General features: G+C 69.0%; 3 protein-coding genes across 6 annotated transcripts; 1 reads left to right on the top strand and 2 right to left on the bottom strand.

Annotated features, from left to right (window-relative positions):
* The first annotated feature begins 114 nt into the window (after positions 1-114).
* CDC42SE1 (CDC42 small effector 1) lies at positions 115-5430 on the top strand. Of its 3 annotated transcripts, none has more exons than XM_072846993.1 (6): positions 134-271; positions 994-1252; positions 3256-3450; positions 3542-3652; positions 4175-4249; positions 4389-5430. In XM_072846993.1, the coding sequence occupies exons 3-5, from the start codon at positions 3397-3399 to the stop codon at positions 4244-4246; spliced, it is 237 nt and encodes a 78-aa protein (XP_072703094.1). In that variant the 5' UTR covers positions 134-271; positions 994-1252; positions 3256-3396; the 3' UTR covers positions 4247-4249; positions 4389-5430. The 3 variants fall into 3 exon arrangements, with proteins under 3 accessions (XP_072703092.1, XP_072703094.1, XP_072703093.1); XM_072846992.1 differs by having other exon boundaries at positions 994-1272; XM_072846991.1 differs by lacking the exon at positions 994-1252 and having other exon boundaries at positions 115-271.
* Positions 5431-5539: 109 nt separating this feature from the next.
* On the bottom strand, positions 5540-7664 carry BNIPL (BCL2 interacting protein like). 2 transcript variants are annotated; one of them, XM_072846986.1, is made up of 9 exons: positions 7407-7664; positions 7083-7162; positions 6831-7000; positions 6617-6751; positions 6406-6508; positions 6188-6319; positions 6005-6091; positions 5756-5854; positions 5540-5677 (listed from the first exon to the last, which is right to left on the bottom strand). In XM_072846986.1, the coding sequence occupies exons 2-9, from the start codon at positions 7151-7153 to the stop codon at positions 5635-5637; spliced, it is 840 nt and encodes a 279-aa protein (XP_072703087.1). In that variant the 5' UTR covers positions 7154-7162; positions 7407-7664; the 3' UTR covers positions 5540-5634. The 2 variants fall into 2 exon arrangements, with proteins under 2 accessions (XP_072703087.1, XP_072703088.1); XM_072846987.1 differs by lacking the exon at positions 5756-5854 and having other exon boundaries at positions 5549-5677; positions 7083-7664.
* A 136-nt stretch (positions 7665-7800) lies between these two features.
* Positions 7801-12135, bottom strand: PRUNE1 (prune exopolyphosphatase 1). The gene is made up of 8 exons (XM_072846985.1): positions 12026-12135; positions 10053-10157; positions 9768-9973; positions 9355-9539; positions 9119-9277; positions 8912-9006; positions 8671-8829; positions 7801-8528 (listed from the first exon to the last, which is right to left on the bottom strand). Exons 1-8 carry the CDS (start codon positions 12062-12064, stop codon positions 8208-8210), a joined length of 1269 nt encoding a protein of 422 aa, XP_072703086.1. The 5' UTR covers positions 12065-12135; the 3' UTR covers positions 7801-8207.
* Between the last annotated feature and the right edge of the window lie 31 nt (positions 12136-12166).

Below are 12166 nucleotides of genomic sequence, written 5' to 3'. Positions count from 1 at the left end.
TGCCGGGACCCCAGGACCCCCACTCCCTGCAGGATCCCCAGGGACCCCCGACCTTGCCGGCCCCCCCCAGCCCGGCCCCCCCGCCCGGCCGCGGCCCCTGCAATGCCGGCGGTGCCCAGAGTGGGAGCTGTGCTCCGGGCCGGGCCGGGCCGAGCCGAGCCGGGCGGCGGGGGAGCGCCGCGTCCCGCACCCGCCGGGCCACGCCTGGCCGCTGCGAGCTGGGCACCGGCACCGGGACCGCACCGGGACCCCGCGGCCGGCACCGGGGCAGGTAACGGGGCCGCCACCGGGACCGGGACCGGCAGCCCCGAGGGGTGCGACCCCGCAGAAGGGCCCCTGGAAGCGCCCTGGGAAGGCGGGGGGGCCACCGGGGGCGGCACCGGGACGGGACGGGATGGGACGGGGCGCGGCGCGGCGGGAGGACCCCCCCTTGCAGCTCCCTGGTCGAACCGGGGTGTCCTGCCGGGACCCCCAACCCTGTCCGGACCCCCCAGCCCCACCAGGACCCCCCAGCCCTACCGGGACCCCCCAGCCCTGCCGGGACCCCTGGGGTCCCCAGCCCCACCAGGACCCCCCAGCCCTACCAGGGCCCCAGCCCTTCTGGGACCTTCCAGCCCTGCAGGGACCCCCAGCCTCAGAGTGACCCCCGCGACCGCCAGCCCTTCTGGGACCCCCCAGCCCTACTGAGCCCCACGGGTCCCCCACCCTTGCTGGCACCCGGTGCCCCCGGGGTGGCAACCGTGACCGTTCCACGCAAAGGGGGTTCTCCCCCCACTTTGCTGCCCCATCCCGGGGGTCCCTGGGCTCTCACCCAGCACGGCCCCATCCTCCAAGACCACCCTCCCTTCTGAGCTTGGGGGCACCCCAGCAGGCACCCCTGGGGCTGGTGATCCCAGTGCTAGAGGGCCTGGAGCGGCCCCCCCAGACGCCCTCGCTCCTCTCCCCGGTCCCCCGCCGGTGACGCAGAGCTGCTGAGCGGTGGTTTCCCAACAGGGAAGTCATTTTGTGTGGGCCGGCGCGGGCCGGGCCGTACGCTGCCCTCCCCGGGGCCACCGTGGGGCCGGGCCCCTCCGCCCAGGCAGGCTGAGACCGGACACAACTCATCGCAGGGGTGGGCAAGCGGTGAGGGGGGCACGTGAGACCCCCACGGGGGGTGGAACTGGGGCAGCTGCGGCCTGCGGGACCCGCCACCGACAACCGCCCGGAGCCGGGAGAGCGGCTGGATCCGGCCCCGGCCGTCGCCCTTCACTGGGTGCGAGGACGTGAGGCCCGGTGGGTGCTGGGGGGTGGTTTTGGGGGAGGAAGGAGGGGTCCGAGCGAGGGGCTCGCGGTGGCTTGAGCACCTCGGGGGGGGACGGGGGGGACGGGGGGGGGGGGGTCACACGGGGATTCGCTGGTGGCTCGTACGAGGCTGAGCCCGCTCCTGGGGCTCCCTGCAGAGCCTCTTCCAGCGCCTTGGGGACCGCTTGCAGTGCCGAATTTGGGGGGTACCCCCCCCATGGCCTTTCCGCCGTGCTGCCAGATCCGGCAGCCAGCCGGGGCGTTATGGCGGGGGCCGGCTCTGGCAGCCTCATTTCCTAAGGAAATGGGGCTAGAAAGAAAAGGCAGCCCCCCCCCCCCCCGCCCTGCTCCGTCCATCCGTCTGTCCGTCCGCAGCCCGGGGGAGAGGCCGAGTCTGCCCGGGGGCTGCCAGTGCGTGGGTCTGGCGTGGGCACGGCCCCGGTTTACGCCACCCCGGACGTGTCACAACCTGCCCGTTGTCAGCGGCCGCTCTCGCGGGGGGGCTGGGGGCCGGGGCCCAGACGCCAGGGTGAAGGGCATGGGGGGCTCTGGGGGGGCTCCCTCGGTCACGCCTCAAGTCTCCCTGCTGGGACCCAGGGCCAGGCTGGCAGTGGCGGGGGAGCAGGCACGGCCGGGCACCCGCTCCCCCTCGGTGCCCTGACGCCAAGGGGATGGGCTGCGGGTGCTGCCCGGCCGCCGGGTCACCCTGGGGCCGGATCCTGCCCGCTGGCTCCGGCAGGGCTGCGAATGGGGACAGTGCCGAGGCGATGCAATCCCGCGGGGTTGGAGCATCCCTAGGCACCCGAGGGCAGGGGGTAGCACCCCATTTTGGGGAGCTGCCAGCCCCGGCACCCAGCAGCCGCAGGCCCTGCTCCTCCCCGCTGCGGGCAGGAAGCCCCGCCGGCTGCCGCGGCCTTTGGACCCATCCGGTGTCGCCGGCGCAGGGGCAGAGGAAGGGACTTTTCCTGTTTGTTGGCGCAGTGGGGTCCGGCACCCATCTGCCGCCGCGGCCGAGCTCCGGCAAAACTTGGCCTTGCCTCGGCGCAGCCGCTAGCTGCCCCCCACGCCAGCGTGGGGACTCTCTGGCGGCTGATACAGGGTTGTGCTCAGGCTGCGGCCCTTCGTGGGTGGGTGAGTTTTGTGCGTGCCGCCGGGTGCTTTTGCAGTGAAAGAGTTGTCTCTCCTTGGGGCGGGGGGGGAGCACCCATTTTGGGGGTGAATGCCCCTTTCACACCCCCCTTGGCTACCCCAGCCGGGGCCGTGGGGGTTTGGGGTAGAGTCCCGCCGGCCGGGCAGAGCCCCTGTTTATTTTTCCCCTGTCTGCTTTTCGAGCCGGAGCGGAAGAGCTCAACCTCCGGCCCCTTTTCGGAAAGGCCGGGATATTTATAGCTGCCTGGCTCAGGGAGCTGGGATTTGCCGTGGCCGCCGCCGTCCCCCCCCATCCTGCTGCGGCATCCCTCAGCTGCGTCCTGCACCGGGGTGGGGGCCGGGGCCGGATCCTGTCCTGGCCGTGGGGACAACTCTTCCGGGTGGCTGTGTGACGCTTGGGGGTCCCCTGGGAATCTCTGTGTGATGCCCAGGTGTCCCTGGTGGTCTCTGTGCGATGCCCAGGGTCCCTCGGGGGTCTCTGTGCGATGCCCGGGGTCCCCTGGGGGTCTCAGGCTCCGTTTGGTCAATGGGAAGTGGATTTAGGGTTGATGTGGGGAGTCAGGACTCCAGGCATCTCTCCCCTGCCTTCAAACCCGCAGCCAGCTGCTCCTCTCCATGCCGTGCCTCAGTTTCCCCAACCTGATGCCTCACCCAGGTGGCAGTGGGGGGGCAGCCCCGGGACAGGGAGTAGGGCTGATCCTGCACCCCAACACCCCCAACCCATCTGTCCCCTTCCCCCCATCATCTGATATGTCCCTGTACCCGGGGACAAACCCTTCCCGGCCGTGACGCACCCCTTCCCCGGCTCTGCCTCCCCCCCCCCAGGTACATCCCCACCAGCTCGGCCACCTCGACCAAGTCCCCCCACCCATCCCCATGGAGTGACCCTGCGCGGGGGTCTCTGCACCGGCGCGGCCCCCCCGGCAGCCAGCCCGGCAGGGAGGGAAGCTGGACGCCACCGCGAATATGAGCGACTTCTGGCACAAGCTGGGCTGCTGCGTCGTAGAGAAGCCACAGCCCGTGAGTAGCTTCAGCCTGGCTGGTTCAGGGAGGGTTTGGGGTCCTGGGGCCGTGGGGCCAGCGGGGGCTGACGGCCTTCGTCCCCTTGCAGAAGAAGAGGAGGAGACGGATCGACCGTTCCATGATAGGGGAGCCCATGAACTTCGTCCACCTGACGCACATTGGCTCTGGCGACATGGCCGCGGGCGAAGGCCTGCCCATGGTACCCTACCCATGCGCACGGTTGGGGTGCTGGGTCTCATGGTTGGGTGGTGGGTGTCAGTGTTGGGGTGGTGGGTCTCACGGTTGGGTGGTGGGTGTCACTGTTGGGGTGGTGGGTCTCACGGTTGGGTGGTGGGTGTTGCTTTTGGGGTGCTGGGTCTCACGGCTGGGTGGTGGGTGTCAGTGTTGGGGTGCTGGGTCTCACAGTTGGGTGGTGGGTGTTGCTTTTGGGGTGCTGGGTCTCACGGTTAGGTGGTGGGTGTCAGTGTTGGGGTGCTGGGTGTCATGGCTGGGTGGTGGGTGTCAGTGTTGGGGTGCTGGGTCTCACAGTTGGGTGGTTGGTGTCGCTGTTGGGGTGGTAGAATCTCATGGTTGGGTGGTGGGTCCCATGGGTGACGGGTCTCAGGGTGGGGTGAAGCGGCCTTATGTTTGGGTGACGGGTCTTATGCTCGGGCGATGGGACAGCACAGTTGGGTGATGGGTCTCCCAGTGGTGATGACACATCTCTGCACCCTCCCCGCAGACCGGTGCCGTCCAGGAGATGAGGTCCAAGGGTGGACGGGAGCGACAGTGGAGCAGCTCCCGGGTCTTGTAGCGTGTGAGTACCTGGCCGTGCGGGCGGCTGTGGCGGCCCTGAGCACCCGCAGTCCCCCTCCGAGGCACCACCGCTAATTAACGCACCCAAACGAGCCACCACTTGCGCGGTTCCGTAACCCAGCCTCTCTTGGACTTTGCAGATTCCTGGCTTTTTCAGCCCAAACTTGAACTGCCTGATCCCCCAACCGGAGGAGAAGCCGACCTCAAGCGCTTTAACCCCGCGGTAATTTATGCAGAGCGATCCTCGCCCGGCTCCTGGTGGCTTTTGGTCCTGTGTCCCCCAGCAAACCCCTCCTTCCTGGAGGCATCGGGTCGGTGACGCGGGGAGGGAGCGGGGACGGCAGCCCCCGCCTCGTGCCTGACTGGGATTTCAGCCAAAAGGACGCAGCCCCCCTCCCGAAGTGCGCCAGGAGCTGCCGGGCGCAGCCACGATGTGCCAAAATCCTCCCAGTTTTCCCTTTTTCCACGCCAGCGTCTCCCATGGGCCCCTCTTGGTGCTGGGCCGTGGTGCCTCAGTTTCCCCGGGGGATCACGGCAAGGCCGGTCCTGATGCCGAGGCTGATTTGGTGCCCTCCCGGAAAGGCGTAGAAGAGCAAAACTGGGATTAAACCCCGACACTTCAGAGCAAAACCGGGATTAAACCCCAATGCTTCGGTGTCTCACCGGCAGCGGCTCGGCGCCGACACCATCAACGAGCCCGTGGTGCCTCCAGCCAGCGTTTCCACCGCCGGCAAACCGCCACCTTCCTTCTTTTTTAGGATATAATTTTTTTTTTAAGCTCAAAAAACCAACTAGGCAGCCTCCGCCACCTCGGAGGCAGGACCGTGGTGGGGTCGCCTCTGCCCGGGATTGCCACTGGGGTTTTACTGGCACCGGCCGAGGCAGGACGGGGCCCGACCCGAGGAGGGACTCGGGCTCCCGAATTCGGGCGCGGGTGTATATAGTTTAAATAGTGCTGGGATTAAATATTAAATAGCACGTGCCGGGCATCACGGCTGGGCGGCAGAGGCTTTCCCCTTTGCCATGCTCCACGCCGTGCCAGGATGCTCCTGCACGGAGCCGGGCTTTTCCAGTCCCGCGGCGCGCTCGGCGTTGGTAAGCGAGTGCCAATGCTTGATCCAGTTTTCCCTCCCGTAGGAGAAACAACCCCCCCTTAAAATAAAACCCTTGTGCTGGCCCGAGGAGCACGTCTGCGAGCTGCCCGGGGCTCCTTGCCTCCCTCCTCTGCTACCGGGGCTGCCAAATTTGCCGGGAAAAGCCGAGACCCCCCCCGCACGCTGGGCACCGCTCTCCCATCCACGTCCTTTATTCACCCATGGGTGCTCGGGGACCACTTTGGGCACGCCGAGAGTCCCTGATGCCACCGCTTGTCCCTGTGCGTCCCCGTCACCGTGTCACATCCCGGCTGCCATCCCAGCTCGGCTCCAGCCTGCGGGGGAGAGAAAAGCATCCGTGGCCGGCGCCCCACGACCCCCCCTCAGCCCCCAGCCCTGTGGAGGGGACTCACCGCCGGACGGGCTCGGGGACGTGCGCTGGCTCCAAGGGGACGAGCCATGAGAGCTCCCGCAGGCTGGCGGCAAAGCGGACCTTGCCGCTGAAGGTGGGGCTGGGGGAGACGAGGGGGCCGAGGCCCCCCCCGGCTTGTCACACCCTCGTACGACGGGGCTGGTTCACCAGGAGCTGGCACGGGAAGCCCCGGGGAGGTGGCGAACGTCCCCGTGCGAGGCCTCGCACGTGCGGGTGCGAGCAAGCCTACCTGAGAAAGGGCCGGGAGAGCGTCACGAGTGCCTTGATGTACCAGGTGGGGTGGACGATGATCACAGCCTGGAGGCTCTTCCGGAGCCTGGGAAGGACCGGGATGCTCCTGGGCTCACCGCCAGCCCGGCACGCTCGCTGCCACCCCCCCCGGCACGCTCACCGGGAGCCCTTGCACGCTCACCGCCGATCCATAGCCCGGTAGCACCGTCTCATCCAGCCGAAGGAGGGGATCTGCCCCCGCGCTGCCGCCCCGCTCAGGCACACCAGGACGTAGCGGTCGGACACCGTCCTCTCCAGGGTGCCCACAATGTACCTGGGGGGACGGCACAGCCCGTCAGCTTGGGGAAACTGAGGCACGGGGCGCGTGGGAAGGGTCCCGGCCCGCCCCGGGGTTCCCACCTGAGCAGGTTCTCCATCACGTAGCTGTACCGGGGGATGCTGCTGTCCGGGAGGTGGCAGGCGGTGAAGAGCAGGATGGCACCGAAGCCCTCGCCGTCGTACCCTGGCCGGAGTGAGGGCGGCACGGCCAGTGCCTATTGTCCCCCCCAGACCCAGCGGGCTCAGGGAGGGGACCCAGGAGTCCCACCCCGGGCACCCGTCCCCGCGTTACCCCCGTGGGAGAGGACCCTGCTGTACGGCTCCACCGCGCTCAGGTCCACGCTCTCCTCCGGCCGCTTGTCCTCCGCGTCCAGCACCCGCCGGTTGCCAGCCCCCTCGGCGAAGCCCCAGGCGTGCGGCAGCTCCTCTGCGGGCAGCCGGTTAGCGCGGCACCGGGGGGAAGGAACCTGGGGGTCCCCTGCTCCCCCACCCCGGCCGGGTCTCACCGTCCCACTCGAAGCTGTCGCTGCCCGAGGGCGTCTCCAGCGCGTCCAGGTCGAGGTCGATGCTGGCATCGGGCGAGTGCTCGGCACTCTCGGTCCGCTCTAGCGCCGGCAGCCGCCTCCGCATGCGCCGCGGGGCACCCCCGGCCCCCGGGCACCCCTCTGGCAGGGGCCTGGCGGGGACAGGGCCGGGGGGTCAGCGGGACCCTGGGGGGTGGAGTGGGTTTGGGGGTACCGCTCCCCTCGCCCCCTTACCGGGGGAAGTCTTCGTCCTGCCACTCCTCGTGCGGGTCCAGGCCATCCCCGGTGGCTGTCACCGCAGCCATCCTTGTCACCTGCAGAGAGAGACGCCAGCCCCGGCTCGGGGACCAGCCCCCCAGGGCTCTCGCATCCCCCAGCAGCTCCACACCAAACTGCCCCCATTTCCCACCTTTCCCGCCCCATTTCCAAACCGAAAGCGGATGCAGACGGGTGCGCCCGGCCGCAAGGAGCTGGCTCGGACGCTCCCTGGGGACCCCATCGCAGCCCCGCTCAACCCTCTACGAGACCTCAGAGACCCCCGGCACTGGGGCCGCTCACCTCTCCGGCGAGCCTCTCTCACCCTGTGGCTCCCCACCGGTGAAGGGCTCCGGTGACCCGGTGACGGCACTGGTGGCTCATCCAAACTGGTTTGGCCGCATTCGCAGCCGGCAGAGGCCACAGCTCATCGTGGCACAACCGGTTTCCTCCCGGCTGGGCTGGATTTGGGGGTTCGGCCGCACCGAGCCTCCCCCCATCCACACTATGGGCCCCCAAAACGCTCCTCTGACCCGGGGGGGGGGTACTGGCAGGGGGGCTGTACCCCAGGAAAAGAGGGGGTTTGCCTGGGCAACCCCCCCGGATGCCTGTGGGGAGGGTGGGGGCCATGCTGGGCACCCCCGGGGTGAGCAGGGCAGCGCAGATCTGTCGCAGAAGAAAAGTCGAGAGCCAAAAGTGGAAGAAAAGAGGGAAATTTAATCCTCGGAGCGTGTGGGTGCCAGTCCCGGGCTGGCTGCGCGTCCGGACCCACCACCCAGGGCCCCCCACAGCCCCCCCAAGGGAGGAAGAAGGGCAAGAACTTGTTAACTCCTCCAGTGCCTTCGTTACGTGGGTGCGAGTGCTGCCCCGGCCCCGCTGCCTGGGGGGTCCCCAAAAACCCACCCTGGGGGACCAAACCCCAGCGGGGCCATCAGGGCGATGGGAGCCCGTCGGGGGGCAAATTGCAACGAGGACGCTTCTCCGGCAGGGAGCCGAGCTCTAACGAAGGCGGCTGCAACGCCCCCGTGCCCGGGCACCCCACCGAGACCTGCCCAGGGATCCCACCTCCTCGTACGGCCCCCAAAAGCCACTGGGCACCCGCTCTTATTTTGGGGAGCCGGGGGGCTGCCCGGCGGCGATGCGGCTGACCCGCTCCAGGACATCCTGGGGGCAGAGGGGGGGCACGGCCTGTGCCAGCGGGCATTCCTCCACCAGGCTGTTCATCGGGGTGGGCGGCAGGACCACCTCCTCCTCCGGCCCCCCGGCAGCGCCCGGCCCCCCCAGGGCTGCCCGCAGGACAGGCAGGACCTTCTTCCGTGACGCCAAAGCGTTGCCCTGGGCGTAGGCACCCACGCAGGACCAGGGGCTCGGGAGGGGCTGGAGGTGCAGGGACGGCGTCGTCGCCTCCTCCAGCGCCTGGCACACCTGCAAGGGAGGGAGTGCGGCGGCTGGGACCCCCCCAGCACCCCCAAAATCAGGGGCTTTCGGGGTGAAGCCAAGCACCGCAGCTGCGAACTGCCCCAGAGCCCCGTGCCGAGGGTTTGGGGTGCCCGGCCCCCCCACTCACTGCACTCCGGAGGGTCTCACGCCGGCTGTAGACTGCGAGCTGCCGGGAGGGCTCCTTGTGCTCGTTAAAAGAGATCATCATGGCGACCAGCCCCGCGTAGCCCTGAGCTTGGCAGAAAGCATCCAGGTCCTGCAGCAAGCCGGGCCGGCGCAGGAAGGTCTGGAGGGGGACGGACACCGGTGTCACCCCGCTGTCCCCATCGTGCCACCCCCGCCTCGGTTTCCCCCCTGCCGAGCCTCACCTCCAGATCCACGTAGATGGCACTGACGGCGAGGAGCAGCTCATCGCCGGAGAGGACTTTGAGGTCCTTCCGCAGCATCTGCTCTGTCGTCAGCCCTGGGAGGCGAGAGGGGACGAGCGTGAGCCCCAGGGACACGTCCTTGTCCCCAGGGAGAGGGGTCTGTTCCAGGACCCGCTCCCAGCGAAACCCCAGATGGCACCGCCGGACCTGAGACGTCGAACTTGGCCGCTTGCAGGGCTTCGAAGATGGCGTTGCGGGCTGGCAGCTCGGGGAACCTCGCCTCGAGCAGGGAGACGCACGCCACGTCCCTGGGCGTCACCTTGCCAGCCGCCGGGCTCAGGTTCACGCAGTCCAGGAGAATGGTGCCTGGAGGGGACAACTGGGGGCCATCAGTTGCCACTGTCCCCCTCGGACAGGGCTCAGCGAGGGCCGCCCGTCCTCACCGTGCAGCAGCGCGGCCGTGGGTCTGTCCAGCACGCCCGGGGGCCCTTGGGCAATCCGCTCCGTCACCAGCGTGGCGCAGGAGCCCACCGGCTCTGCTGTCACCTGGCAGCCGGGAGCTCGGTCCCGTTCCAACGGCCGGTGATCGAGGACCTCCACCACGGCCTCTTCCAGGGCTGCATCGGCGCTGGCGGGTGAGACGGGGAGGGTGAGACCCCCAGCACAGCCCCAGGTTGCGGCCGCGATGCGTCACCCCCAGCAGAGCCTGGAAACCCCCTTTGTTCCTCTCCTCCTACCCTAAAAACACCCCGGAAAGGGAAAGGTTTTACCCACCCTGGGCCAAAATCAAGCAAGGAAAACGTGAGGCTTCGGGTGGGTGGCCCTGGTTGTCCCCACGTCCCCTCCTCTGGCTCACCCAGGCAGGACGTGGTGATCAACCAGCGTCAGGGAGAGCAGCCCGGCGCGGTGCAGCGCGCCCAGGTCAATCTCGTCCCGAAAGATGAGGGAGGAGGCGGGGATGCCCTGCTCCCGCAGCAGGAACGTCGTCTCCGTCCGGAGGGCGAAGTCGGCGCGAGGGATGTTCAGCACCGGGATGAAGGCGGCTTTGGGAGCCGGGGAGGTCTGCGGCAGGGCGGGGGTGACACCCGGTGAGGCGTCCCCCAAGCCACCGTTTGTCCCCAAGCCAGCGGGCGAGCCTCACCTTTGCCAGGAAATAAGCCAAGGCCAGAGCTGAGACGGTGGAGTCCAGGTCACAGGCCTCGTTGCCCATCACCACGTGGATCTCCTGGTGACGCCGGACGTGCTCCTGCCGGGGCGGGAGGCATCAGGCGCGGCAGCGACTCGTCCCCATCCTCCAAAGCCCCCCCGGGCCGGTCCCTTCCCCTTTGCCACCCTCGAGGGGACATGCCAGTGTCTCTGGAGCCACTCGTCACAGGTGCCACCCACAGATGCCACCCGCCTGCACCCATCTCCCAGCTGCCGCCAGCAGCGGACGGGCTCCCGGCATCCCTGAAGTGCCGACCAGCCTGGCGCCCTTGGGACGAGACCTGGCCGGGATCCATTTCTGGCACAAAAGCCTCACGTTTTTGGGGCACGTGTGCAAAACCGGGCGCGTTGGGGCCCCGGGGAGAACGGGAAAACCCAGCTCGGCCACGAGCGACCGCGGCAGCGGGGACGGGGACCTTCCGACCCCGGGGGATGCCGTCGCAGCCCCGGGAGCCTTTAGTATTGTAACCCCAGACCAAAGTGTTTTTTCCAGAGGTGGTGAGTTTGGGGCTGGCTGCCCCCCAAAACACCACGTTTCACCCCTTTTTTTTCTTGCCTGCAGCAGCAAGAAAAACATGTCACCCGGCAAATTCCCCGTCCCCGGCTGCTGGCGCCCGTCCTGTCACACTCGAGGGAGCCGCCCTGTCTCCAGGCCCTTTTTCGGTGACAATTATTTCATGCCATAACCCAGATTTGCTCATTTATTCGGTATAAGCCGAGGAAGTAAACAACCACGAGCCGCCTGCGGCATTAACCCCACAGCAGGTTGGGGGACCCGCACCCATGTGCTGCGAGACCAGGGGTGAGGCTGCAGGGGTGGGGCGGGGGGTGCTGGGGAGCCCCCGGCCGTGGAAATGGCTTGGGGTGTCCCCAGCGCGGCCGTGCCACCCCAGCCTGGGCCGTCGTGGGGCCGAGGGGCGGCACACGAGCAGCCCCTCTCTCCAGGGGAGACGGGTGCACCCCACTCAGGGGCCTCGATCCTCTGCGCACCCTGTTTCCCCCGCACCCTGCTCCCCAGCACTCAGCTCGCCCCTCTGCACCCCACTTTCCTGGGCACTCAGCCCCCCTGCACCCTGCTTCCCATTGCACCCCACTTCCCCCAGCACCTCATTCCCCTGGGCACCCCAGGCCCCCTGCACCCCAAGCCCCCTGCACCCTGCTCCCCCCTGCACATCAATCCCCTGGGCACCCCGCTCCCCGGGCACCCAGTCCCCATGCACCCCACTCCCCCCTGCACCCCTGTCCCTGGGCAACCTGCTCCCCGGGCATCCTGCTCCCCCTGCACCCCAATCCCTGGGAACCCACCTCCCCCTGCACCCTGCTCCCCTGAGCACCCAGCTCCCCCCTGTGCCCTGCTATCCTGGGCACCCCAAGCCCTCCGCACCCCAAGCCCCTGAGCACCCAGTCTCCATGGACCCCAGTCCCCCTGCACCCCAGTCCCTGGGCACCCTGCTCCCCCTGCACCCCAATCCCCTGGGCACCCATCTCCCCCTGCACCCCAGTTCCCTGAGCACCCAGTCCCCATGCACCCTGCTCCTCTGGGCACCCAGCTCCCCCTGCACCCTCCTTTCCAGGGCACCCAGTCCCCATGCACCCATCTCCCCTGAGCACCCCAGTCCCCTGGGCACCCATCTCCCCCTGCACCCCAGCTCCCTGAGCACCCGGTCCCCCTGCTCCCCGTGCACCCCACTCCCCCTGCACCCTCCTTTCCAGGGCACCCAGTCCCCATGCACCCAGCTCCTACCTGCACCCTGCTCCCCTGAGCACCCCTGCACCCCAGTCCTCTGGGCACCCAACTCCCCTGCACCCCAGCTCCCTGAGCACCCGGTCCCCCTGCACCCTGCTCCCCGGGCACCCATCTCCCCCCGCACCCCAGTCCCCGGGCACCCCGCTCTCCGACCCCGCTACCTGCAGAGCGGCCCGGTTCCCCTCCACGAACCGCTCCATAACGGCGGCGAGCCGCGCTCCAACCCGCCCGGCCCCGCCCGGCCCAGTACGGCCCAGTACGGCCCAGTACAACCCGGTACGGCCCGGCCCCCCCCCCCCCCG

Source organism: Ciconia boyciana, chromosome 26, assembly GCF_034638445.1.
Source record: "Ciconia boyciana chromosome 26, ASM3463844v1, whole genome shotgun sequence".
NCBI lineage: Eukaryota > Metazoa > Chordata > Aves > Ciconiiformes > Ciconiidae > Ciconia > Ciconia boyciana.
Note: the sequence above shows the minus strand (reverse complement) of the source record. Positions and strands in the feature narration are given on the sequence as shown.